General features: G+C 43.2%; 1 protein-coding gene across 2 annotated transcripts; it reads right to left on the reverse strand.

Moving 5' to 3' along the window:
- Positions 1-4,936: 4,936 nt before the first annotated feature.
- On the reverse strand, positions 4,937-26,250 carry ZHX2 (zinc fingers and homeoboxes 2). Of its 2 annotated transcripts, XM_070940354.1 has the most exons (3): positions 26,176-26,250; positions 17,126-19,688; positions 4,937-6,101 (listed from the first exon to the last, which is right to left on the reverse strand). In XM_070940354.1, exon 2 carries the CDS (start codon positions 19,527-19,529, stop codon positions 17,130-17,132), a length of 2,400 nt encoding a protein of 799 aa, XP_070796455.1. In that variant the 5' UTR covers positions 19,530-19,688; positions 26,176-26,250; the 3' UTR covers positions 4,937-6,101; positions 17,126-17,129. The 2 variants fall into 2 exon arrangements, with proteins under 2 accessions (XP_070796455.1, XP_070796454.1); XM_070940353.1 differs by lacking the exon at positions 4,937-6,101 and having other exon boundaries at positions 15,333-19,688.
- Positions 26,251-27,083: the final 833 nt, after the last annotated feature.

The raw sequence follows: 27,083 nt of genomic DNA on the forward strand, positions 1-27,083 counted from the left end.
ATGAAGCACAAGCATAGTGTATAGGAATTGCTGATGGAAGATGGTGATTCGTTTTCATGCAAGAACCCGGTGTCATAATGTGGAGCTGCTGACAGGTGATGTTGGAAAACATTGCCAGGTGTGCTGTGATAAGGGAGAATCGGACTTCCCTTTGCCTTTTAAATTGGTGTTTCCCAACTCTGGTGATTTCCAGTTGGGTGGACTTCAACTCCCAGAATTCTCCTCAATGGCCATGCTGACTGGAATTCTGGGAGTTGAAGTCCACACAGCTGGTAATTGCAACAGTTGGGAAAGACGGCTTTAAATGATTGGCCTTCTCTAGAGTTTGACGGTCTTTGACTTAATGTTAATTAGACAACAAGACCCACTATGGAAATTCAAGAAGCATCATAGCAATCCTAGTCTTGTCCCCATCCCCTAATTACATTAGCCCATGGGTGGGGAATGATGGCCCCTTTATGACTTGTGGGCTTGAGGAGCATGGCTGGCTCAGGAATTCTGGGAATTGAAGTCCACCAGTCATAAAGGGGCCATTGTTCTCCACCTCTGCATTAGCCGAACCGCCTACGATTCTAAAATAGGGATACAAATAAACAATACAAATAGGGATATAGAGAGAGATACAAATTCAGCTCTGCTAGGAAATGATGCTTCCCCAAAATGGGAAGTGCTGTACTCATAATTATCAATGCTTTGTTTTTCCCCTCGCAATTTCTTCATGCCCTGCCAGTGCTCCTTCGAATCAGTGACTGGTTTGATAAACTGGGAGTGATTTCATTGTTGTCTGCAACCAGTTAAACCAATCCCTTTATGGACTCCGAGGAAAGCCTTGATGATGTTTTCAGTAGTGCAGTAATATGTTGACAAAGGATTCAGTTAGCACCAATTTCTTGATTCTTTATCAATCTGGCCTTGGTTTTTATTTATATCTAATAAACTGACAAAAGACCCAGATTATTTGTACTTGTAATTGTTTTTTTTTTTTAAATTTAGGAACCCACTTTTTAAAATGTCGTTGGACACGCTTGTGTTTCTATGAGTTGTTACCCAACAGAGGAAAAAAACGGCAAAAGAGGACAGAATGGTGTGCATACCTCAGCCTTTGGTTGCTCAGATTCTTCCGCCAAAAAAACCCAAGCAATGGTTTTAAATTAACTTTTTGGGTGTTGCTATGCAAATTAGAAAGCAGTTGTGGGCTTGTATACCTCTTTTTTCCCCCCTCTGAATGCTGTGCTTTAGATGTTAACTGAAGAAGCATATTGCAAATATTATTTTGGCCAAAGCTAGCCTGTTTGTAAAGCAAGAAATCAGCTGTTAAGATCTAGAATACATGGTAGGTTAAAAGCCAGGAAAAAACCATTGCTGCATTTTGAGAAAAAAATATTGGTCGACTTGCAGACAGCTAGCGTTTTTTTATGCACGCTGCATTTTTGCAGTTTTCAGAATGCACACTTAAAAGGCCAGAGATTGCTTCCTTATTTAGACAATTAATAGGATTGCCCATGTCATCTTTTTAATTAAAAAAAATAATAATAAAAGGAGGAATTGAGATTAGGACAGTTGTCCTAGTCATGCTGCTTTTTTTTTTTTTTTTTTGATATGAATTCCTTGACTTGGGGAGAAAGAAGGAAAAAAAAATATCTCCAAATGAAATTCTCCCATTGTTGGAAACAGTTATTCTGGTAGTTCTTCAGAAAGATATTGCTGGGAGAGCCTTCACTTGGACTTTTTTGTTGGATTTCTATGGAGGCATGGCTTCCACTGGTTATTAAGCAACCATGAGTAGCTTCCTCCATGGAACATGGCACTCAATAATGAAAAAATAATAATTGTTTCACGGCGAAAGAGGTGTTCTGATGAACAGAACAGCAACTGAGCTCTTCAATTGTGGGAACCGGTAACAACAATTTACCTCCCATGTTTGCAGGAACATAAAGAGATCAATTCCTAATGTGTCCCATCCTTACCAATAGGAAGAAAATGGAGATTAGGTTTGCTTGTTTATCTCTGAATAACTTCAGATAATCAGGAAGGACACCTAGATAACCAGGTTACATTATATGTGGGAATGCCTTGATAGTGACTTGTGGTCTAGCTACACCTTGTAGTAATTCAGATAGGTGAGGGAGGACAGGTGAGGGAAGAGAGTTCTACCCTCAGAATTGGATTTGGTTCTTTGCACCTCCAAATCAGCAGATCTGTGCATGTGGAAATCCTATCTATTAAGGAGACAGCCTCTAGCTACCTTTTTCTTGAAATGCTGGTTTTTCAGAAGCAATGATTTCATTCAAAAAATTGGTCTGCAACAGTCACACCTTACTGCTTTCCTAAATTCACTCTTACGACTTTTCAGCATTGCTTTGTTCCCCTGAAGCACTTTATTCCGGGTTTTAAGTTGATAATGTCAAGGGCAGATTCTGTTGTGAAACAGGTACCTCTATTCTTTTGTATAGACAACTTCTCTTTTTGTAACTAAATTCTTTTTTTTTTTTTTTGTTCTTGTCATTGGTAAAGTTTTAAATTAAAGCTGTAAAACTGTAACCGGTTGTTTATTTTGGTTCTGTATTTCTTTATATTACCGAGTTGTAAATTCAAGAGAGTTCTGAATCCAATACAGGGTCCTGAAAACAATTTGAACAGGGAGTTTTCCTGGCTTGGAAAAAATTAGCACTCTACTTTTCCACTAAACCATATAGTACCGGGATGGCGAACCTATGTCATGCGTGCCCAAAGTGGCACGAAGCCATATCAACCGCCACGCATGGCCTTGCCTGTTTGTCTTCCGGGTTTCTGGTGCGCATGTGTGCACAACAATCAGCTGTCCATCGTGCGCATGGCAGTGCTGAAAACTAGTATGCGCATGTGCACTGGCCAGCTAATTGTCGGGTGGGCATGCGCATCAAAACCCAGAAGTTTGGCTTTTCTGGAGCGTGATCCCTTCTTGCACACAGCAGTGCTGAAAACCAGCCTGCGCATGCGCGCCAGCCAGCTAATTATTGGGTGTGCCTGCACACCAGAACCAGAAGTTTGGCTTTTCTGGAGCATGATCCCTTCAGGTGCGTGGCAGTGTCAAAAATCGGCCTGCGCATGCGCGCCGGCCAGCTGATTGTCCGGCGTGCATACGCGGTAGAACTCAGAAGTTCAGCTTTTCTGGAGCATGATCCCTTCATGCGTGCAAGCAGTGCTGAAAAGCTGCCTGCGCATACGCACTGGCCAGCTGATCATTGGCCACACATGCACACTAGAACCCGGAAGTTTGGCTTTTTCCGGAGTGCAGCCCCGACGAGTGCTCACATCCGCCCATGATGTTTTTGCACGACCTTTTCGACACTTGGTGCTGAAAAGGCCATCACTGGCATAGTTATTCCCAATATAGCACAGGATTTTGGTTGTCTATGGTTAAGAAACCTGTGCCTCTCCAGAAGTTGTTGTAGTACAGGTAGTCCTTGACAATTGAGGCCAATATTTATGTTGTTAAGTGAGAATTTATTAAGTGAGTTTTGTCCCATTTTACAACATTTCTTGCCACAGTTGTTAAGTGAATCGCTGCAGTTGATAAGTTAGCAACCTGGTTGTTAAGTAAATCTGGCTTCTCCATTGACTTTTGCTTATCAGAAGAGCCATGGGACGCTGCAATGGTCAGTTGCCAAGCATCTGAATTTTGATCACATGATCACGGGGATGGTGCAAAGGTCGTAACTGAAAAACAGTCAGAAGTCACTTTTTTCAGTGCCATTTTAACTTTGAATGGTCACTAAATGAACTGTTGTAAGTCGAGGACTACCTGTATAACCAATTTATTCTCCAGTCTTCTGGAAAGATTTTGAAAAATTCTGCCCCATCTTCTACAAAAACCTCAAATATTTCGAGACAGAATGATCGTATCTCTGCAATTTTCCCACACTTCCAACCATTTCTCATAATCCTTTCCTTCCAGGCCCTTTAGTTATCATAGATGTTCTCCTTTGGATATGCATCATGGGACAACTTGCTGCTGCCAACTCAACTGCACCCACCTTGTGGGACAATTCAACAATTCAAGTATTTAAAATAATTTTTAGTTTAAATTTTTGTCATTGTCCCTTTGCATCCTTTCTTTAATGATTCTATTCCACCATCTCTTTGGTATGTGTAACTATTATCCCATGGTGAGTTGGCTTTGGTGAGTTGTTTCACAGCAAGTTGGCTGCGGCGAGTTGTCCTACACCCCCGTTTGCCATGGGTTTCTAGAAGATATATTCTAGATGTCTAATCCAGACTAAAAAGGAAAAATGACTTAAACCAGTGATGGGCCACAACTCGGAAGAGGAGCTGCCCAGGGTGCATGCGCACAGCCGGTTTCAGCTACTGAACTTCCGGTTTCAGCCAGCTACTCTTCTGGGTTTCTGGCGTGACAATCAGCTGGCTGCCCCGTATGCTCACGCAGGAAAATGGAAGACCAGCTCTTCCAGTTTCCGGCACTGCCGCATGCAAAAAAGCCAGCTGATCATTACGTGCGTATGCGCGCCAGAAACCCGGAAGTGGAATGGGCGACGCCGCACGTGCCAGGCAACATGGCTCCACATGCCACTTTGGGCACGCGTGCCATTGGTTTGCCATCACAGACTTAAACTGTAGCACCTGTCTCTTTCTTTGATAAATTTATCTTACATTATCAGGATTGTTTTGTTTCTACCCAAATTCTCAGGTTGTTAATGCTGGATAATTGAGTTGTCCACATGTTACACAGAACACTTAACATCTTGGTATCTTCTAGATGAGTTGGACTCACTCTGAAATACAAGTTACTACTTGTAAAAAATAATAGATTGTAATAAAAAATAGAGGCAAGAAGAAAATCTTATCAAAACATTGTTTTACTGAATCACGACAAACAATTGTTAGAAAAGTGTCTCTTTAATTAAAATCTCTAGCATTAAGGTTAAGCAGGGTGTATTGGAGAGAAATGGGACATTCTCTCCAAACCATGCGAAAGTCATCTAAACTTTTTATCAAAGAGAGGCGGTAATTCAATATTTCTTCCTCTTCTCTGCCATCACCGAAGAATAAAAGTGCACTCAGAAATAGAATCTAGCTCAAAACTCACCACCAAAAAAAAAATCATAAACAAGTTAAGGTATAAAGCTTGAGCCCTCTGTTGCAAAGGTTTTTTTGTGTTTCAGATTGTACTACCAGGTAGTAGAAAAGTACTTGGATCAAGCAACAATACTTTACATCTCTAGAGTTCTGGGTCCAACTGATTGGCAAATGGTGAATTACTGGGTGCATTAACAGATTTGTTCTCCTAATCTGATGAAGATTACTTTCCATGCACAGAGAAGAATGCCCACCAGCCAACGTGTAAAATGCGAACGAGATGAATGCAAACGAATGGTTTGAGAAGAGCAAATGTGCAAAACGAGATGAATACAACTTCCACGGAAACAATTGTCGTAATCCCATCGAGTCACCCCGACTCCCGATACCTGTAGGAACAAAGTCCCTGCGGTTTTCTTGGCAACGTTGTCAGAAGTAGCTTGTCAGTATCTTCTTCCTAGAGAGAGAGAGACTGGCCCAAAGTCACCCAGTTGGTTTTGTGCCTAGGGCAGAACTAGAACTCACAGTCCCCTGCCTTCTAATCCAATTAATCACTGCACCTAGTTTATAGTAGTATATTTTTAGTGGTAGAAATTAATGCAGTAGGCCAGAAGGTTTCCATGTTATCACAAGGATAGATTGTGGGATTACCAATTTGTAAGAAATGGATTAGATGACATATTGCTTTCAGACAGCAATGATCTACTAACAAAAAAGGTAGCAAAAAAAATATCTCTGCAGTGTAAGTATACAAAAAATCATCAAGAAACGGAGAAAGCAACACACTACAGAGAAAGCTTATATACAAGGACCTCATTAATTTTTTGTTTAGAAAAATCCTCCAAGGGGGACTTTGGCACGTGAAACTTCTCCAAATAAGCCAGAGATGATCTCTTCTTCCACCTTGACTGTGATTCTGGAGTCCAAACGTGACTATCCTATTTCCGAAGACCTTGTGCGATCCCAGGATTAGTAACCGTGTGCTCTCACGAGAGTCAAAAGGACTAGAAAACTGAATGAAATGCCTACGAATGAGAAAAAGCAAACGCTTAGCCGGGAAGTTACAGCAAGCCGGAAAGCTGGTTTTTCCAGCCTAATATTAATATGCAAGGTGGGGCAGTTCTACAAACATGTTTTTATTATTCCAGGTGCTTTATGAAATGGAACAGACCTACTGTAAAGACTTCAATGAGGAGATCTAGCACGTTCTCAGATATTGGGAGTCTCACCCTTTCTTGGCATGCAAATTGGCTAAATTCCATCTATGCAAACAATTTAACACACTTCTTATTGCACTCTTATTGCCATGTAATGGGATGTGCAGAAAAAGAAAAGAGAGTAAGAAATCGCAAGTCAAAAGATTTGAAGAGAATCCAGAAGCTTCGTCTGATATAGAATACAGCTGCGCAGGCGGTTATATATGTTTCTTGAAGAACACATGTTATACCTCCATTCCACATTAGATGCCAGTCTGTTTCCAAGGCCAATTCAAGGTTCTAGTTTTGATCTTTAAAGCATGGGACTGGGTTACTCAAGGGACTTCTTCTCCCCGATTACATCTGCCCATCTCACCAAATCCAGCAAAGAGGGCATAATGCAGGTCCCGTCGACTAGGCACAGGGGTCTCCAACCTTAGCAACTTTTAAGTCTTGTGGACTTCAACTCCCAGAATTCTGGCTGAGGAATTCTAGGAGTTGAAGTCCACAAGTCTTAAAAGTTTCCAAGGTTGGAGACCCCTGGACTAGGGAGCTATACTTGGCAGGACCTAGGCAGTGGGCCTTTTCAGATGTAGTGCCCATCCTATGGAGTCTTTCCCCTCAAATGAGGCCAGCTTCCATTTTGTCTCTCTGGAAGTCCATCAAAGCCCCGTTGTGCCATTAGGCTTGGGGACCTCCAGGTCTGCTGAAATATTGAGATGTCTCCACTGTTATTAACACCTGTTTTCCACCCAAAAGGTGTTTTTTTTTCCTTTTAGGTTTACGTTTTTTATAATCTTAAAGCTTCTAATAGTAATATTAACAATTATTTTGTATGTATTGTTTGTTTACTCAAATACTTTGGCCACTTAATAAGAGGGAAGGACTCACTGGAGAAGAGCCTAATGCTGGGAAAGACTGAGGGCAAAAGAAGAAAGGGACGACAGAGAATGAGGTGGCTGGATGGCGTCACTGAAGCAGTCGGCATGAGCTTAAATGGACTCCAGAGGATGGTAGAGGACAGGAAGGCCTGGAGGAACGTTGTCCATGGGGTTGCGATGGGTCGGACACGACTTCGCAACTAACAACTGTTTTGGTGTGTGCTGCCCACCTGTTTGTGAGATGGGTATCTGTAAATTCGACGAAAAATGAATATACAGTATGAACAAAATACATACATACAAACGGGGTAGGAAAAAAGAAATGTGATGAAATGTAGTTCACACCATTCAGTAAGCCACTCAAAACCTTTTATTCTTGCAAATCGTCCTTGCTTTTTCCATCACATCCAGATAAGGCTTCCTACGCTATCTTGGATTCATTAAACTTCCCCACCTCCTTCATTCGGAGGAAAATCAAGTTTCATCCAATCCTGATCATGTCATCCAATCATGACTTTCAATTCCATCCAATCATGACTTTTTCTTCATAGGGTGATTTTACATTCCAGCCCTCATTCATTCTCTCCACAATTGGTTCAACGGACTTCTTGTGGCCCGTCACTTTTTTTTTTTTAATTGTTGAATCCATTTTCACTTCAGAACCCTTTCAGAGCAGAATCTGAAAGTTTGGTCCGAATGAATTGAACATTGCAAACTAAGCCCCGCCCCTTATGACATGATGTGTGCAATGTCATGTCACACATTCAAAAATGGGTGTGGGTAAGCAAGAAAGTGTGTGGAGGAGCACAGTTTTTCTTGGAAACTCTGCTCCAGTTCTTTCAGTATTATTGTCCCTTGGAACCTAACCTGGAATTATTAGCAACGATGAATTCCTACTTCGATATGATACAGATTAACAGAGTTGGAAGGGACCTTGTAGGTCTTCTACTCCAAACTCCTGCCCAAGCAGACCCTACACCATTTCTGACAGATGGCAGTCCGGTCTCTTCTTGAAAGCTTCCAGTGATGAAGCTCCCACAACTTCTGAAGGCAACTTTTGTACAGGTTTGCCTGGTGCACCAATTGCGACCCTACTTGGATCAGGAGGCTCTCCTCACAGTCATTCATGCCCTTGTCACCTCACGGTTAGATTATTGCAACACGCTCTACATGGGGCTACCCTTGAAAAGTGTTCGGAGACTACAGTTGATCCAGAACGCAGCCGCGCGAGCTGTCGTGGGTGCACCTAGGTACACCCACATTACACCAATTCTCCGTGAGCTGCACTGGCTCCCTATTGGTCTCTGGTCACAATTCAAGGTGTTGGTTATTACCTTTAAAGCCCTACATGGCTCAGGGCCAGGTTATCTTCGAGACCGCCTTCTACTGCATAGCTCCCAGTGACCAGTAAGATCTCACAGAATTGGTCTCCTCTGGGTCCCATCAGCTAAACAATGCCAGCTGGCGGGCCCGCGAGGGAGGGCCTTCTCTGTGGCTGCCCCAGCTCTCTGGAACCAGTTACCTCCTGAGATCCGGACCATCCCCACCCTATAGGCCTTCTGAAAAGCGGTGAAGACCTGGCTTTTCCGGCAGGCCTGGGGCCATTGATCTTGCGGTTGTGATCTGGCGAGATCTGGCCATGAATGATGTGAATGGGTTTTAATTGTTTTTAATGTTGTAATTTTTAATGTTTTTATATATGGTTTTTAAATGCATTGTAAGCCGCCTTGAGTCTTCGGAGAAAGGCGGCATACAAGTTGAACAAATCAATCAATCAATCAATAAACTTCTGTTCCATTGGTTGATTGCTCTCACTGTCAGAAAATTTCTCCTTATATACCCACAACTATTTAGATGAAACCAATTCATAGTTTTGGGGCAGGTTCACCTATATCTTAAGAAGTCATCTGTTCTACCCTTCTTCCTGGGGCTAAGGGAAAGGGGTGACCTACAGTCATTCAGATGCCTTCAAGTCCAAAGTGGGTCTAGAACTCCACTGTAAGTCTTCAGGTTCGGGTGCCTTTAAAGACTACACCATAATTGGCTCTTGGTCTTCCACCTAGATTAGATTAGAGATTAGCCATCTCTAAATTTTATTGACAGTCAATAAATTTTTATAATCTATCTCCAATTATTGCCCATTTAGTAAGGGAGGCCTGGTGTTCTCCAGATCCTATCTCTTGTATAGCCACTCTCTTGGTAAATGGCTCAGGATGGCATTCAGTTAACCCAGCTATAAAAATATACGAGCAATAATGAAATGGAATAAAGCATGAAACAAATTACAGTAGTAGCCAAAATTGTGGAAACCTTTTGGGAAAAGTGTACTTTCTAAAACTAGCTAATAACACCGCTTTTTTTTTTTTTGCAGTAGTACCATAAAATTATATATCAATGGAAAGATAATTTAATCAACAATGTAATGCAATAACTTTTATGAAGGATTTGCTATTTATTAGAATAGCAGTTACAGTATAAAGAAGAAAAGTGAAACACATAGAAAAAACGAGATATACAAAAATTATCACCATAGAAAAAATGAGATATACAAAAATGATCACCATGTCAGTTAATCCTTAGTTGGGTAACCTTTAGCATGAATTATGGCCTTACAACGTCTTCCCATGGAGTGAACCAAGTCTTTTAGTTCTGCAGCTGTTATAATGTGAAACCAAGATTGAATGGTTGCTCCTATTAATTGGGTTTTATTGTTGGGTCGCTTCTGGCTAACAAGTTTTTTTAGTCTGCTCCATAGATTTTCAATTGAGTTAAGGTCTGGGCTATTCTCAGGCCATTTCAGCAATGGAATAGGATTAACTTGAAATTAAAAAAAAAAAAAAAGTTGTGTTATTAGCCATCAAATCTCAAAAATACACTTTTCCCAAGAGGGTTCCATAATTTTGGCCACTACTGTATGCTGGAGGCATTCAGCAACTGAAATACTCCAGATGGATTTACCAATCCTCCTGACTCAGAGCCTGGGGAAAAAAAAAAAAAAAACAGGGCCTCAAGGCTTTGCAAAAGACAGACAGGATTGGTACCCTCTGAATCACGAGAAGAATACTCTCTCTTAGGGCAGCTGCAACAGCAGACAAAGCAGGCTTCCTGGGTCCCGTAAGATGTCATAATTTAAACCAGAGCTTTCCAAACTTGGCAACTTTTAAGACTTGTGGACTTCAACCCCCAGAATTCCCCAGCCAACTCTCAAAATTCTGAGAGTTGAAGTCCACAAGTCTTAAAAGTTGCCAAATTTGGAGAGCCCTGGCTTAAGAGTTAGGGACTGGAGCACACCACACCTGCCAGATCTTCCTGAATGGGCCACAATAATTGAAGAGCGATCATTCAGCAAGTAATAAGTAAAGTCGATGTAGGATTTTAAAAGTGATAACTTTTAAGGTAATTTTGAATTGCATCCAGAAGCCAACTAGTAACCATTTACTCTCCAAACACTGGCATTATATGGACATACTGAGGTTCACCCATAACTATTAGCACTATAGCATTCTGACCAGCTGTAGCTTCTGAGTAATCTTCAATGGCAGCTCCATAGAGAATGCTTTGCATTAATCCAGAAATAAAATATTTGCTGACAGGTGGATGCACCCACTCTCACAGCCACTCACAATTTTAATTTTCTACGGGTGGCTCTGGAGCATATGTGAAGCTCATGGGGATTTTTTGGAAATGAAAATAATGCTGGAGGCAACATACTTTTTAGCCTGCAAACAGCTTTCATTTTATCAGCAGACAGCAGTAGTAGATATAACTAATGCACTTTGAAACGTCTGTTTGACATTAAGGTATCCTTCAAAAGTCTTTTTAAAAAGTGAAACGTGTATCATCGTTCTGATATACAAATATTACAGGACAACCATGCACCGATCTGATCCTCTAATCTGAGTGAACTCAGTAAATTTAAACGTTGCTTATTCTATACTGAAATGTGGTTTAAGCATTGTAAGAATATTGATTTTTTTCCCCCACTAGAGGGCACATTTTTGGATCTTCAATCCGAAAGTTAAAATATGAATGGAAGAGCAGAGTTATCCAAACAGGAAGAAAAGGAACAGCAAACGTGGGTGGAGTATAAAAAAAATATAACCTCCTTGGATCGTTAATACTGTTTTTATGTTCAATCAATTAAGATAAATTGATCGTTGCCCTTTCTCCTGAATACAATTAGTCCTCAATTTATGGCTGGCATTGGGCCCGCAATTTCGGTCATAAGTTATAACGGTCGTAAAATGGATCACTTTACTGCACCTAATTCTATCACCTTTTTTTACAGTGGTCATTGAGTGAACACTGCAGTTGTGAGGCAAATGTCACGGTTGTTCAGCGAACTCAGTTTCCTATGGGATCGAAATCGTGCATGGAATAACATTAAAAGAGGATATGGCTGAAGGATCTGACCTCCCTCATATTACTTTGAGGACCTTCAATAGGTTGAGAGTTAATGGGGCTAAATGTAACTCCATTATGCTTGAGTGGAGGCTCTTAATCAGAGGTCTTCAAACTTGGCAGCTTTAAGACTTGTGGACTTCAACTCCCAGAATTCTCCAGCTATGCTGGCTGGAGAATTCTGGGAGTTGAAGTCCACAAGTCTTAAATTTGGAGACCCCTGCTCTTAGTAGATAACAACATGCTATGTGAATGTGGAGAGACACAGAGCCCAGCCCATGTGCTGGTACACCATCTACTAGAAATATGTATCGATAATGATTTATTTTTGGCCAATAAAGTGGCTTCATTCTGGTGGTTTAAAGTTTGATCTAGACACAGAAGAAGGGGAAAAAATGGGACAGTTTTTGCGAGAAACTGGAAGTAAATGCGAGTTTCTGGCAAAGTGTACCATAAAGCACGGTCACCTGGCCAGGGAATGCTTCAAATGGCCGTAAATGCAGGCCAGCTGTGTAGTGTCCAAAAGGCAGTCATGTTTTAGTTTATTGGGCTGTAAATGGAATGGGGGGGGGGGGAGAGAGATATACTTTCAGCCTTGTGAGATAGATGAGACAGGAAACATGGCCAGATGAGCTAATTCTATTTGATTGTAAAGTTACACTAGCAGAATTTTGCCTGTCTGAAAGTATGTATCTGATCCTTGTCCCTTTTATAGCCCAAGAAATCAGGAAGAGTCCCTTCTGAGCCTGCAGCCTCACCCATATTCCTGCTGTGAGGTAAAACTGCCTCTTCTCTGACTGTTACCTTGGCTGCATCTCCCAAAGTCATCCTCGCATACCATTTACACATTCTTTCCTCCTATTTTCCTCACTACAATCCTGTGAGTTAGGCTGGGCTGAGCAAGAGTGACAGGCCCAAAGTCCTTCAGGGAGCTTCCTGGCTGAGGGTTATCAGGGTTCCCTTGGTCTCCCCAGTTCTACCCCAACATCCCAATCACGCCATCATGCCACCGTTTTGAAGTTTAGGCTTGATCTTGTCTTCACGTTGCTTGGAAATGACTTCTCGGGACAATTAGTGTTTGGCATTTTTATATCAGATTATATTTTGATACTCCAAAATAGTGTTTCATGTTCATAACCATTTCTCTGAAGTGCTGTAAGGGTTGCTGCCTAAGCAGGGGGTTGGACTAGAAGACCTCCAAGGTCCCTTCCAACTCTGTTATTCTATTCTATTCTATGCAATGCAAACGGGCTTTGTTTTTAACTGCCATTTCGGGGTAGTAGTTGAGATGCTGGACTGAAAAGCCAGGAAACTATGATTGAGGTTTGAAGTTCAACCAGGAATTTTTTGCTGGTCACAATCTTTCATCATTCACTTTCAATCAACCTTGCAGGATTGAGAGTATAGAAGCAGAAAGGCAAGATATAAAAGGGATCAATAACAAAAATCTAAGAAAAGCTCTCCCGGATCAGGTTTCTGTTGTCCAGCTTTCAGTAGCCAGTCAGATGCATTTAGGAAACTCATAAGCATGTGAGAAGGGTAAGAGCTCAGTTCCACTCATGCCCCCTTCCTGTAGGTCTGTATGATAGTAATTAAGAATTTTGGAAGCAATCCACAGCCACCAAGACTATCTATCTATTTATTTATTTATTAGTCATATTTCTATGCCGCCCACTCTCTGAGGACACTGGGCGGCTTACACCAAAGACAGTATACTAAATAGCATATTGCTCCCTAACGATCTGGGTCCTCATTTTACCCACCTCGGAAGGATGGAAGGCTGAGTCAACCTTGAGCCGGTGAGATTTGATCTGATCTGCTGAACTAGCAGTCAGCTGAACTAGCTGCAGTACTGCACTCTAACCACTGCGCCACCTCGGCTCTTATCACCGATAGTCCGATCCTCCATGCATTTATTCAGTCCGTATTTAATACGTGACCCATCACCATATTTGATAGCACCAAATGCCATACGTTCAAGCCATATGTTACATGACCAAGTGTTTTTATCTGTTCTGAACTCAACATATTTAATGAATATTAAATGGGCGAGGAAGAAAAGAGTTTGGTCTAGTGGTTAAGGAACTGGGCCAGAAAGCGGGAGTAAGAGAGTTCTAGTCTTGCCTTAACCATGAAAGCCACCTGGGGCACCTTGAACTAATCCCTCTCACTCAGCCCTACTTACCTCACAGGGTGGTTGTTGTTGGGAAATTAGGAGGAAAAAGGTGTGTTGAATATGTTTGCCACCTCGAGTTATTTGTACAAATGATAAAAGACAGGATACAAATAAAACCTCCAAACGTGACGTGATACAACATCATGGATAATTAATCATGACAATAATAATAAAGATAACAATTAAGCACAGAACATAATTTTACATGTCTCTGGAGCAAAAGCAGGATATACATCTAACCATTTTGTGTGACAGTCGTATATACCTTACAGATTCTACTGAGATAGCTAGTTAGTCTTTTGTGGACAAACCACACTGTTGTGGCATTATTTTGAACACTACGCCCAGTTGTTGCAGGAACAAAATGAAAAAGTAAAGTGCTCTTTAAAAAAATAATAAAAAAGACTGAAATCGTATAACCTCTGCTAATATGTTTTAGGGAACACCTCTGAATTTAAAATGTAAAGGAAATACATTTCTTAATGCAAGAGAAATCTGTCTTTGAAGATGTAAGCCAGTCTTGAATGGCTAATTCCATACTTTGGGAAAACTCCTGAGAGTTACAATACAAGATGTAATCAGTGGCTCTGTGCCATATAAGGTTTTCAATGTCAACTGCAGCAAATTAAATTATGTTGACAGGCAACTACTGAGAACTAGTGCAGGTCTTTCAGTACAGCTGTTGTATCATCCCTATGCCATGCATTGGTTAACAACCTAACCACCATGTTTTTTTTCATCAGTTGCTTTCCAAGGACAATCCCAAGTAAAGCTTACTGCAATAGTCAAGATCAGGATGTAACATCTGGATGGTTCAGGAAGGGTCATAGCTGACTAGTTGCTGTGCAAATATGCTTCTTGCCACAGCCACAGCTGTCATCGGCACATCTAAAGAGCTTTCTGAGGGACTGCAACCCATCCAAAGTCCTTGTCCAACTTTCTGCTAACAGTATGTTGTCTGGATTTAGTGTCCGCTTGTTCTGCTCCTCTAAGGAGATTAAATCATTATCAAATTTAAGCAACATTCAAGGGTGCAAACTCCTAATGGTAAGGAGCAACAGCTTCATGAACACATTGGTGGCATTCCATTCCAGAGCTTCTGAGGATTATACTCAGTGGTTTCATATAGATGTTAAATAGCTTAGGGACAAGGCAGAACCCTATGAGATAACGCAGATCAATAATTTAGGGGCTGACAGTAATTCCTCAACAGCAACTTCTGGGTGCATCTAAACATCTAAAATAGTTTCAGAAGATATGAAAGTTGGGATTGAACATATTAGAACTGAGAAACCCAAGAGAACCAACCGTGTTAAACTGCCTCCATTTAGTTTCTGGCTTAGGTCATCTACCAGGGTGACCAAAGGAAGTCTCGAAATCATATCTGGGGTGAAACGGAAATGAGTACAAGATAATCGCTTTCTTCCACGTGCATCTGGAGCTGTGTGGCCTTCAGTTCTCAATCTCCTTACTCACGACTGGAAGATTAGAGACTAACTTGTAATTATAAAGATCTTCTGTGTCCAGGAACAACTGTTTTTCAATAAAGACTATATTCATATCTCTTTTAAAGAAGTATAATCTCCACTACACAAAGCAAAGGTTTTATTTATTTATTTTTAATGCTTATAATACATTTCTTCCCTGAAAGCTCAGGAAGATTGACAGGAAAGTCTCTCTCCTCAATTTATCCCCCACAAAACCCTTGTGAGATAAGCTCTGTTGGGAGAAAACAATTAGCCCAAAGCCACCTTCTGAACTTCAAGGACATGGAGAACCTTGAATTTAGGATTCATTCCCCACACACGGTCACACATACCCACACACCGGTCACACATACACACAGATTCATATTCGACACTCTGCTTCCTTGTAATGGTAACCACAACGACAGATGGAGAAGGTGGGATCCAGGAATGAAGAATAGGAGATAAAGGAAGGATGAAGGTCAAGATTGTTGAGAAAGTGACAGAGCCGACCAAGGGGATGGGGTTGAGCACAGGCAGAAGACAGAGATGTGCAAGATCATACAAAACCAAAAAAAGAGCACAGACATAGAGAGGAGGAAGCCAAGTGTGACAGAGCAACTCACCTATCAATAGGTAGTACAATGTAGGGCGAGCTACAGAAAGAGTGGTATACAGATACAGAAAGAAGAAGAAGAAGGAGGTGGGTGTTTGGGTCTTGGCTCCAGACTCTTTAAGAACCACTGCGCTAACCTGGACTTTTTATCTTTTTTTATATATATTTGTGGCTCAATGAAGCATTCAGGGTCTAAATATCAAATTCTGTAACACAGACACCTGATAACGTTGTCAGGATTCAGCAGTGCCATGGGACTGATCCAGAGTCCACACTTGGTATGACACAAGATCAATACCCAAGAAGAAAACCAATTTTTGAGCAGCATTCTGACAAACTGGATTATTTGGCAGGATTACCATGCAACCATCTCTCTTTCCCCCACTCCCTACCCAAAGGGCATCAGAGGACTTTGATATCTTGATGGGCTACCTTATCTTATAGCCCCCCTTTCCCTCCTTATGAAATATATAAATAAACAATAATAGATCCGCCTACCCACAGTGGCAGGATCACTTTTTTTTTTTGAACCGAAAAAGCAAAATCAATCTTAGAAGTCTTAGCAACTCTGATCATCTCTCCCAACTTTTTGTTTTTCAGCCAATGCATTTACTATATAACTGTATTTATACCACAAGCTGCAGTTTCAGAATCAAGTGTCTTTTTTTAGGTGTTGAAAATGGTTTATCAGCAAGGAAGATCAAAACAGAACAAAACCTTCCCCAGGCTGTATTTGTGCCAATTATTAACACCGTTTGTTCAAGGGCTAAAAACCACTGCAAAGCAAGAAGAGGCTTTATATATATATGTATATATGAGGTGACTTCAGATTTTGCTTTATAACTGTTTCTACAAGGGCTACAGGGCTTTCTTTTAAAAATGAAAACTGGGGATTTTGGCAATTATTGCTTATCTTGGAAGGCAAGTTAGTTCATAACAAATTCTTTTGCCAGCTGAAATGGGCAATACCCAACTAGACTGAAAATATTTTTTGACCTAAAGTCAGGAGAGGTTCCATGTTCAAAATTCATTTCCTTCTAGAGCAGGAGGTCTCCAAACTTGGCAACTTTTCAAGATCTGTGGATTTCAACTTCCAGAATTCCTCAGTCAGCCGCGGGGAATTCTGGGGGTTGAAGTCCACAAATCTTAAAATTACCAAGTTTGGGGAATCCTGTTTCTAGAGCATCACTGGGTACATCCTTTAAAAAAAAAACAACTCTGCTCAAAATACGCTGGCACTGAGAAAAAGTAAATCAAGAGGAAGGAAGAGGCAGGGCTAAAAGTTAGACTGACAAAAGCATCCGTGTTATTACCTGTCTAGGTGTGAGCATTATCACCAGATATACTTTCAGAATCAAAATCTGTTTTGTTTTTAGGTCCCGTTTCGTTCCAGCTCTCTAGGCAGTCTGAAGCAGCATTGTCATCTATACTCAGCTGCACCCAATTTACATTGCCAGCTTTTGATTTTTCTTCACCATCCTGACTATTTTGGCTAATCTGAACATCAGACTGTTCTGGACTTTCTGCGCTTAGCTTCCCAACTTTCTGGTTCTCCTTGTTGGGTAGCTGAACGTCATCATGATTATCCTTTGGCCCAGGTAGCTTTGGACTCTTAGTTTCTGCGCACTCATCAGTGACACTCTGCTGTTGATACTGCTCTAGCCATTTTAAGGTTCCCATTCTTAGCGAGCTTCTGTTCTCCTTGAACCAACGGACTATTTCCGTTCTGGTGAGTCCCGTCTGAGCTGCCAATTCATCATACTCCTGTGGGGAAGGCCACTGAGTTCTAACAAACGTATTCTTCAGTAAGCGGACCTGCTCTTGGCTGCTTGGAGCAAAGGCCGTGGAGCCCTTTAGCAAAGACGTTGGAGGTTGGGAAATGCTGGCCTGCTCTGTTTGATTGGTTGCACCGTTGGAAGCAACTGGGTCCTTATTCTTTATGCTTGATCCCATTGAGTCTAAGACAGCTTGTTCCATATTATCCCTAAGTTTTCTCCGCTCAGCAAACCAGCATTCAACCTCTCTTCTGGTCATCCTGGCATCGGTCCTTAGTCTTTCCAACTCGATATGTGTCGGGAAAGCGTTTTTAAGGAAACTTTCCTCAAGGATCGCGATTTGTTTTTGCGTTTTTCCTTTGAACTGCTGGAAAATGAAATCCGGATAGGGATGATAGGGATGGTCCTGTCGGGCGTTACTTAGAGTAAGTTGGTCCTTGGCTACAGAGTCACTCGTGATATGGCTAATTCCCCGCTGATTCCGGTAACGATGGTCGCTGAACCACTTCTTGATCTCACTCCTTGAGAGCCCAGTGACTTCAATTAACCTGTAAACTTCTGCATCGTCGGGAAACTGGGTGACGACAAAGCTTGCCTTCAGAGAAGCAATCTGTTCCTTGGTTTTTTTGCGGTCGCTGGTTGATGTTGGCAGTACGGTAGAGTGTGGCATTGTTGCTGTGCTTACTGGAGCAGCAGACACGTTCTGCTTGGCCAAGACATCTGTTGAGTTGACATGCTGACGTTTGGCTTCTGGGACAGCCAGCTGGCTCTGCACACCCCGTTTCTGACCCTGGTTGGCAGCCACAGCAAGGGTAATCGGGGAAACGTTCGATCCGTTTGAGACTTGGGTCAATACTAGGCCAGTTTGACTGAGTATCTGACAAGGCACAGCTGTCTGAATTAGTGGCTGGGGCATCTTGCCTGTGGCAACATGGGCTGGGAGAACAGCAATGGTCTGGTGTGTTGGCTGGATGGTGCCATTGAACATCTTCTTCCTTGCCTCTTCCACCTCTTCGGGAGACCAGCTGATGCCGTGCTTCAAACGTTGAGTGGCAAACCAAATTCGAATCTGCTCTTCGGGGTGCTTGGACGCGGCCGTCAGCCATGACAATTCTGCTTGTGTAGGATATGGAAACTTGTTGAAGGAGCTGATCATGGTAGAATTAGTGTCTAGTGCAGAATTGTATTTGGTACTATTCAGGGGAACGGGGACTTTGGGAACTAGGTTGATATTTGGCGGGAGCTGTACGGAGGGCATCACATGGGCCAGAATATCTTGAAGGATTTCTGCTCCATTAATACAAGTAATTGGCTCAGTGATATCTGGAAAAAGTTGAGGAATCCCATCCAGATGGTTGTCAACAGAAGCTTTCTTGGCCTCCCCTTTAGGTTTTCCTAGGTTAATGATCTGGGCTGCTTTGTTTGTATCGCCTCCCCCTTCATAGTCAGGGGTTTCAGCCACAGCTGGATTGCCTGTCCCCTCAATGGATTGTTCTAAGACAGTCTGATTGTTGAGCTTGATCAACTTAAGCTTGAAATTGTTTTCTCCTGGATGGAGCTTTGCGTTGTGCTCGGATAAGGAATCATACTTTTTGGTTGTAAAGTTGCATTCGGAGCATACGTAGAGGGGGTTGAGAATCACATTGGGGTGTTGCGTGTCGATATGCTCTGTGAATTCGTTCAGGTTCTGGGTGGAGAACGGGCAGTACTTACATTCGTAACCACCGAGGGGTTTCCTCGTTGGGTTGGCTGGAGAAGATTTCCCCTCAATCACTTCACAGTCGTTCTCAAAAACATCCTTGCCGGCTGCCAAATTATTTCCTAAGTCCTGCTCGGGAGCACTAGGTGCTTTTCCTACACTGCAGTCCAAGGGGTCGCCGGACTCTGGTGCTTCAGATGCTCGTACCATACATGGAGTTGTTGACTTCCGTTTGCTTGCCATGACCGCTGCAGAAGTGCCCTTGGAAGCAACAGTCCCAAAGGTGTCCTCTTAAATGCTTTTAGCACTTCCAGGAATAATCCCAGGGTGGACTCTAGAGGAGACTAGTGCCATCCGTAGCTTTTGGCCGTGGCCCACCATACAAAGTGATCTGCATTACACCTGCATTATAAAACAAGATACACGTTGTTAAAATGTGCACACCTTCCGTCTCCCTGAAGGAAAAAGGGGCAATCATCACTCTACTTTTAACTCTACCTTTGGAAAGGCCAAGAGTTATAAATTTTCAGGTAGCCCTCGACTTAAGGCCACAAATGAGCCTAAACCTTTGGTTGCTAAATGAATCTGGGCTTCCCCATTGTCTTTGCTTGTCAGAAAGGGGATCACGTGACCTCCCCCCCCTCCGGGCAGTGGTGAAATGTAAAATTTGTTACTACCGGTTCTGTGGGCATGGCTTAGTGGGTGGTAATGTGACTGGGTGGGTGTGGCCAATTTTTTTTTTTACTTTTAAAACTATTTTTTCTACAACCTCTTCGGCGAAGAGGTTGTAAAAAATGCTTTCAAAAGGCTCTGACGATCCCAGCTGAGTTGCCTGATCGGCAGAGGCTTTTTTCTTTTAAATGCCTCTGATGATCCCAGATGAGTTGCCTGATCAGCAGAGGCTTTTTTTAAAAAAAGATGATGATCGCGCGGCTCAGCTGGGCATGGGGGGGGCAGGGATTTTTGCTACCGGTTCTCCGAACCACCCGCCTCCATCGCTACCAGATCAGGTGATCCGGTCCGAACCGGGAGCATTTCGGCCGAAAAAAATGCTTTTAAAAGTTTTTAAAAAAGCCTCTGATGATCCCGTGGCTTAGCTGGGATCATCAAAGGCTTTTAAAAGCATTTTTTTTACAACCTCTTCAGCCGAAGAGGTTATATAAAAATGCTTTTAAAAGAAAAAAAGCCTCTGCCGATCAGGCAACTTAGCTGGGATCGTCAGAGGCTTTTAAAAGCATTTTTTTACGACCGAAGAGGTTGTAGAAAAAATGGTTTTAAAAGTAAAAAAAAAAAAAAAGTTGCCCACACTCGCCCAGTCACATTACCCCCCCAAGCCACGCCCACAGAACCGGTAGTAACAAATTTTATATTTCACCACTGTCCTAAAGGTCTTTAACCCAAATGCATGGAATATATCTGACAAATGAGTTTCAATTCCCCCAACCCTCTGCCTCCAGCTGCTTTTATTTATTTCCAATGAAAAGGAGCGTGTTAAGATTTGTTCTATCTCCCTACAACACGGCTGGTGACCACTTAACTATTAATAAATCAATAAAAAAACAGGACTGTCAGAGGATGTTTTAACATGTTTTCCTTAATGTGCTCTCAATGAGACAGAACTGCTGCATAAGGCAGAAAACCCTGCAGGAGGAAACACTCGGATTACCAAGAACTAGTATGTTTTATTGGGGGGCGGGGAAATGTACAGGAAAACTTAACAGTCCCAAAAGTTTTGCATGATTGCAATTTTGGCTAAAACACCAAGATAATATCCAATCCCTAGATAGGACTACAATACAGGTAGTCCTCAACTTACAACAGTTCATTTAGTGACCGTTCGAACTAGTGGTGAAATGTAACATTTGTTACTACCGGTTCTGTGGGCGTGGCTTGGTGGGGGGGTGTAATATGACTGAGTGGGCGTGGCCAACTTTTTTTTTTTTTTACTTTTAAAACCATTTTTTCTACCACCTCTTCGGCTGAAGAGGTTGTTAAAAAAAATGCTTTTAAAAGCCTCTGACGATCCCAGCTGACTTGCCTGATCGGCAGAAGCTTTTTTTTTTTTTTAAGCCTCTGATGATCCCAGCTGAGCCGTGCGATCATCAGAGGCTTTTTTTTTTTACTTTTAAAAGCATTTTTTCGGCCAAAGAGGTTGTAGATAAAATGCTTTTAAAAATAATAAAAAAAAAGCCTCTGATGATTGCGCGGCTCAGCTGGGCAATTGGTGGGGGGGGGGGGCAGGGATTTTTGCTACTAGTTCTCTGAACCACCCGCCTCCATTGCTACCGGATCGGGCGATCCAGTCTGAACCAGGAGCATTTCACCCCTGGTTCGAACCCTGACAGTTACAACAGCACTGGAAAAAGTGGCTTATGACCATTTTTCACATCATTGCAGCATCCCCATAGTCACGTGATTTACATTCAGATGCTTGACAACCGATTCACATTTATGACGGTTGCAGTGTTCCTGGGGTCGTGAGAGCCCCTTTCGTGACTTTCCGACAAGCAAAGTCAAGGGGGAAAGCCAGATTCATTTAACAACCGTGTTACTAATTTAACAACTGCAGTGATTCAGTTTAACAAGCGTGGCAAGTAAAGTCGTAAACCGGGGGCAAAACTCACTTAACAAATTTCTCAATTAGCAACATAAATTCTGGGCTCAATTATGGTCATAAATCAAGGACCACCTGTATTTAAATTGATTGCGGAGACTGAACAAGTAAACCAGTGATGAAATGTAAAATTTGTTACTACCGGTTCTGTGGGCGTGGCTTGGTGGTGGTGGGTAATATGACTGAAGAGGTTGTAAAAAAAAATGCTTTTAAAGCCTCTGATGATCCCAGCTGACTTGCCTGATCGGCAGAGGCTTTTTAAAAAATTTTAAAAGCATTTTTTCTACAACCTCTTCGGCCGAAGAGGTTGTAGAAAAAATGCTTTTAAAATTTTTTAAAAAGCCTCTGATGATTGTGCAGCTCAGCTGGGCAATTGGGGAGGGGGCAGGGATTTTTGCTACCGGTTCTCCGAACCACCTGCCTCCATCGCTACTGGATCGGGCGATCCGGTCCGAACCGGGAGCATTTCACCCCTGAAGTAAACAATTGCAAATCACTGCAGCCCATTTTCAAATACCGATGTTTTCCACTGATGGAGGAAGCAACTCAGAATTATTAAGATCAAAAATTCCAAATGGATCATAAAGCAGCTTCTGGTAGTGGTTTCAAGTTTAATAAAATACAGGTAGTCCTCGACTTAAGACCATTTGCTTAATGATTGTTCGATGTTACGACAGCACTGAAAAAAAGTGACTTATGACATTTTTCACATTTACAACCATTGTAGCATCCCCATGGTCACTTGGAACAAAATTCGGACACTTGGCAACTGGCATGTATTTAGGACGGTTGCAGTGTCCCAGGGTCATGTGATCATCTTGTGCGACCTTCGGACAAGCAAAGTCAATGGGGAAGCCAGATTCCACTTAACGGTGTTACGGTGTTACTAAATAACCGTAGGGATTCACTTAGCGACAAAAAAGATTATAAAATGGGGCAAAACTCAACTTTGGCCCTTTTGAGGCTGCATGTTGGCAATGCAGGGGACAGCCCTGCAAGGTAGACCAGGGTAGGAAACCAACATCATACAGGCCGATACTTTGCTTTGTTGCAAAGTTAGAATAGTAACAGAATCTTGCAAGTTTGAATGTGCCTCCCTCCCCCTTCCCTCCCTTTATCTTCATGTGAATTAGTGTCAGAACCTTCTAGGACAGCAGCCCCCAACCTTTTGGGCACCAGGGACCACTTCTGGGGGGAGAAATTTTTCCGCGGACCAGAGGGGTGTGTGGTTTTGCGTGCTACCTCCATCCTGCGGATGGTTACTTTGGTTGTTTGTGCAGTCCATTTTCTGGCCTGCTGCAGACCGGCGCCGGGCAATGGACAGGGAGTTGGTGACCCTTGTTTGTCAGTGTGTGAGAGTTCATGAATTGGGATAGACATGGTAACGGGTCAGCCAATGGGGACTGTTTGGTGACCCAGACGGCTCGGATCCTGGGCGTGGCTTAGGTTCACTGATCTGTATATATGTGAGCGCTCCTCTATATTGCCTTGCTTCTGTGATTATTGATTCTGTACTTCTGGATTCTGAGTTCTGGTTCTGGCTTCTGCTGTATGGTATTGTATATAAAGAAGTTTCTTTTATAAATGAATCCTGCTGAATTCTTTGTGTTTGAATTGCTGCAAACTCTCAGTTGCGTCCCTACCTGGACCGAGATGCTCTACGCACAGTTACTCATGCGCTAGTCACCTCCCGTCTTGACTACTGTAATGCTCTCTACCTGGGGCTGCTCTTGAGGACCACTCGGAGGCTTCAACTGGTGCAGAATGCGGCCGCGCGGGTTGTGATGGGAGGGACTCGATACTCCCATGTTACACCTCTCCTGCGTGAGAGGTGCATTGGTTACCGGTTGCCCTCCGGGTGAGATTCAAGGTGCTGGTGATGACCTATAAAGCCCTACATGGCTTAGGCCCAGGATATTTGTCGGACCATCTGCAGCCAGCAACAGCTTCCCATCGCCCGGTACGTTCTGACAGGGAGGGCCTTCTCCGGGTGCCGTCGGCTAGACAACGCCGACTGGCGACCCCCAGGGGCAGAGCTTTCTCTGTGGGTGCACCCACTCTCTGGAATCAACTCCCCCTGGGGCTTCGGTTGGCCCCTGACCTTCGCACCTTCCGCCCCAAATTAAAAACATGGCTGTTTACATCGCCCAACCTGGACTGAGGGGGTTTGATTATTTTAATGGGTTTTAATATATGTTTTAAATTTATATTTATACATTTATGTATTTTGTATGTATTTTATGTTTTATTGGGTTTGTTTTTATTGTTGTGAGCCGCCCTGAGTCTACGGAGATAGGGCGGCATACAAATCACATAAAATAAAATAAAAATAAATAAATAAACTCTAACATTGTTCTAGGTCTGTGATGGCAAACCTATGGCATGCGTGTCTGAGGTGGCACACAGAGCTATCTTTCTGGGCACGTGAGCTGTTGCCCAACTTACCTGCAGCTGCGCATGGGTACGCTCCTCTGCTGGTGTTCAGGCCTCTGGTGTGCATGCGTGCAATTCAGGGGATCCAGCTGGTCTTTGGAGCTCTCCTGCACACGCGTTTGGGCATGCGCGTGAGAGTACTTGCGTGCAGTGCACACATGTGCAGATGGTGTTCACGTGTATGCACTGCACGAATGAAAACCACACACATGCACAGATGGTGCGATTGCACGCGAAGCGCACGGGGGAGCTGCACGTTAGCATGGATGGCACACGCATGTGCGCAAAGCGCATACCTGTTTGGCACTCGGTGAGTAAAAGGTTCACCACCAGTGTTCTTGGTAGTTCAGACAGGAAGTACTACTATTACCTTTGTTGTAAGATTACAGTAAAAAAACATGCATGTCTAAAAGCATTTCCCCCCTCCCCTGCCTTTACATTCTAGCAAGCTAAAAGAGGTAAAGGTTTCCCTGTCCAGTTGTGTCGGACTCTAGGCCAAGGGAGCCAGCGTTGTCCGAGGACAATATCTGTAGTCATGTGGCCAGCATGGCTATACACCAAAAGCACACGGAACGGTGTAACTTTCCCATCGAAGTGGTACCTATTTATCTACTTGCAGTTGCATGTTTTTGAACTGCCAGGCAGGCAGGGAGCTGGGGCAAGTAATGGGAGCTCAACCCGTTGCGTGGAGCTCGGGTCTTGAACCTGGGCTGTCAGCTCTCTAGCTTACAAGCTTAGTGTCTTAACTGCTGAGCCACAGCAAACTACATAGGGTTAATTCTGAGATGCTGTTGTGGCCCCGCCCTCTGAGCCTATCCCATCGGAGGAAGAAAGCTCCGAGCATGAGGAAGAGGAGTCAGCCAGGCCTCCCTCTCCAGGCCCCTCCCCTCTGGCACTGTCTCAGGAGCCGGCCGAGGGAGAGAAGATTAGCCGGGAGACTGGTGTCTCGGATGAGAGTGAAGGAGAGACATCATTCCTGGATGCACGCCTCCGAAGGCATGATAAACGATTGCAGCAGCTCAGGAGGCGTGCTAGGGATTAGAACTGAGTCACTGGACCACACCCCAGAGACTATATAATAGAGGGTGGTGGCCAGTGATCCCTGTAATGAACAAAAATAAACCTTGGATAGTCACTAAAGCATCGTCCGAAACTGTTGAGAGGAATATTATTTCTGTTGGACTCTTGTACGCTGAGTATATTATCTTTCTGTTTCTGTGGAAATAAAAGCACTTGGCAGACGGTGTGTATATCGCTGCCAAATTGGAGATAAAGACCTGGGTGTGTGCCAAGTGCTTCCTTAACCCTCGGCTGGCTGTGTTTGTGTGTGTGTGTGTGTGGACGGGGACAGATCAGATGCTTTCTCCATTCCCACTCCTGCTTGGATTCAGATTTCTCTTATTGGACCATTCTCTAGGGCTAGGCTGTGGCTCTTCCTCATGTCTCCCAAGGTTATTTTGTGAAAATAACTATTAGAATTAAGAAGGAGCCTGTCTCAGACTTTTACATACATTACATTCCTGCTCTGGACTTGAATTTCTTTTATCTGATCGTTGCCTTGGCAACAGCTCCTCCACCTGTCTCTCAAGGCCGTTCCCTCTTCCTTTTACACCAACTCAAGATGCTATGGCCTGCAAGTGGGTTGCTGGATCATTATCCTACTTCTCAGCAATTCCAGAACAATAAACCCTAAAACATAATTTAGAAAAGGGTTATCCAAATGACCTGTTTCCAAGAAAACCTCAGCATGAAAGACATGGCATATTCCAAAGATGTAAATGCCCGTGAAGTTATTCTTTTCCTCACTAACTAGGCAAGTGATCCTGGGAGATATCTACCCACTCTTTCTCCTTGTGCATTTTTCGTTCAAAATTCATCTTTGGGAGATGACCAGGGACGCCGAGACTTGCACAGATCTTGGGGCTTCAAGCTTGGGGACATTCATTTGGTCATTCCCATTCTAAGAGATCTGAGATGTCTTGCCTTAAAGGGCACAGATTTTTGATGCCTCCAGATAATGCCAGGTCTTGCATGTCAAAAAGTGGGCAGGATCTGGGCAAAGAAAGAAGTAGAGGCAGAATAAAAGTTACATTTTAAATATAATTAAATCTGAATGCAATTGAATTAATTAAACAATCCCCCCTTCTCACACTTTAAAAATGACCACAGAAAAGAAGTTTAAAGCATGACAGGGGTCAGCCTGGTACTGTTGTTGGTGGATATTATCTGATGCTTCTGTTTTCTTTCTGCCTAGCCATCTTCTCACAAAACCTTTCTCTGATAGCAAAGACTATATTCCAGTGATGGCTAACCTTTTTCCCGTCAGGTGCCGAAAACGTGCGCATGATAGCACGCATGTGTGCTGGCTCCCATAATGCAATGCATCCCCCCTGGACATGCACGCATGACCCCCCCCCACCCCCATTTTTGGCCTAGCAGGCTTCTTTGTAGCCTCCTGCGCCCAAAAATGGGCCATGGGGGGGTGCGCTGCTCCCACCCGTGCATGCACGCATGACTCCCGTGCGCATGTGCGTAGTCTCCTGCATTCACCTTGTCCCCCGCGCATCCCAAAAATCAGCTGGCTGGCGGGAGGCGCGTGCGTATGTGCAGTGGAGCTAAGGTGGATGACATCTCGCATGACCGCAGAGTGGGTTCTGCATGCCAGCTCTGGCATGTGTGCCATAGGTTCGCCATCACGGCTATATTCCATAGTCAGAATGACAAGAGATTCAAGATCCAGGTTGCACTAT

This window comes from Pituophis catenifer, unplaced genomic scaffold (genome assembly GCF_029215685.1).
Source record: "Pituophis catenifer annectens isolate HBS135680 unplaced genomic scaffold, rPitCat1.0.hap2 SCAF_3, whole genome shotgun sequence".
NCBI classification, from domain to species: domain Eukaryota; kingdom Metazoa; phylum Chordata; class Lepidosauria; order Squamata; family Colubridae; genus Pituophis; species Pituophis catenifer.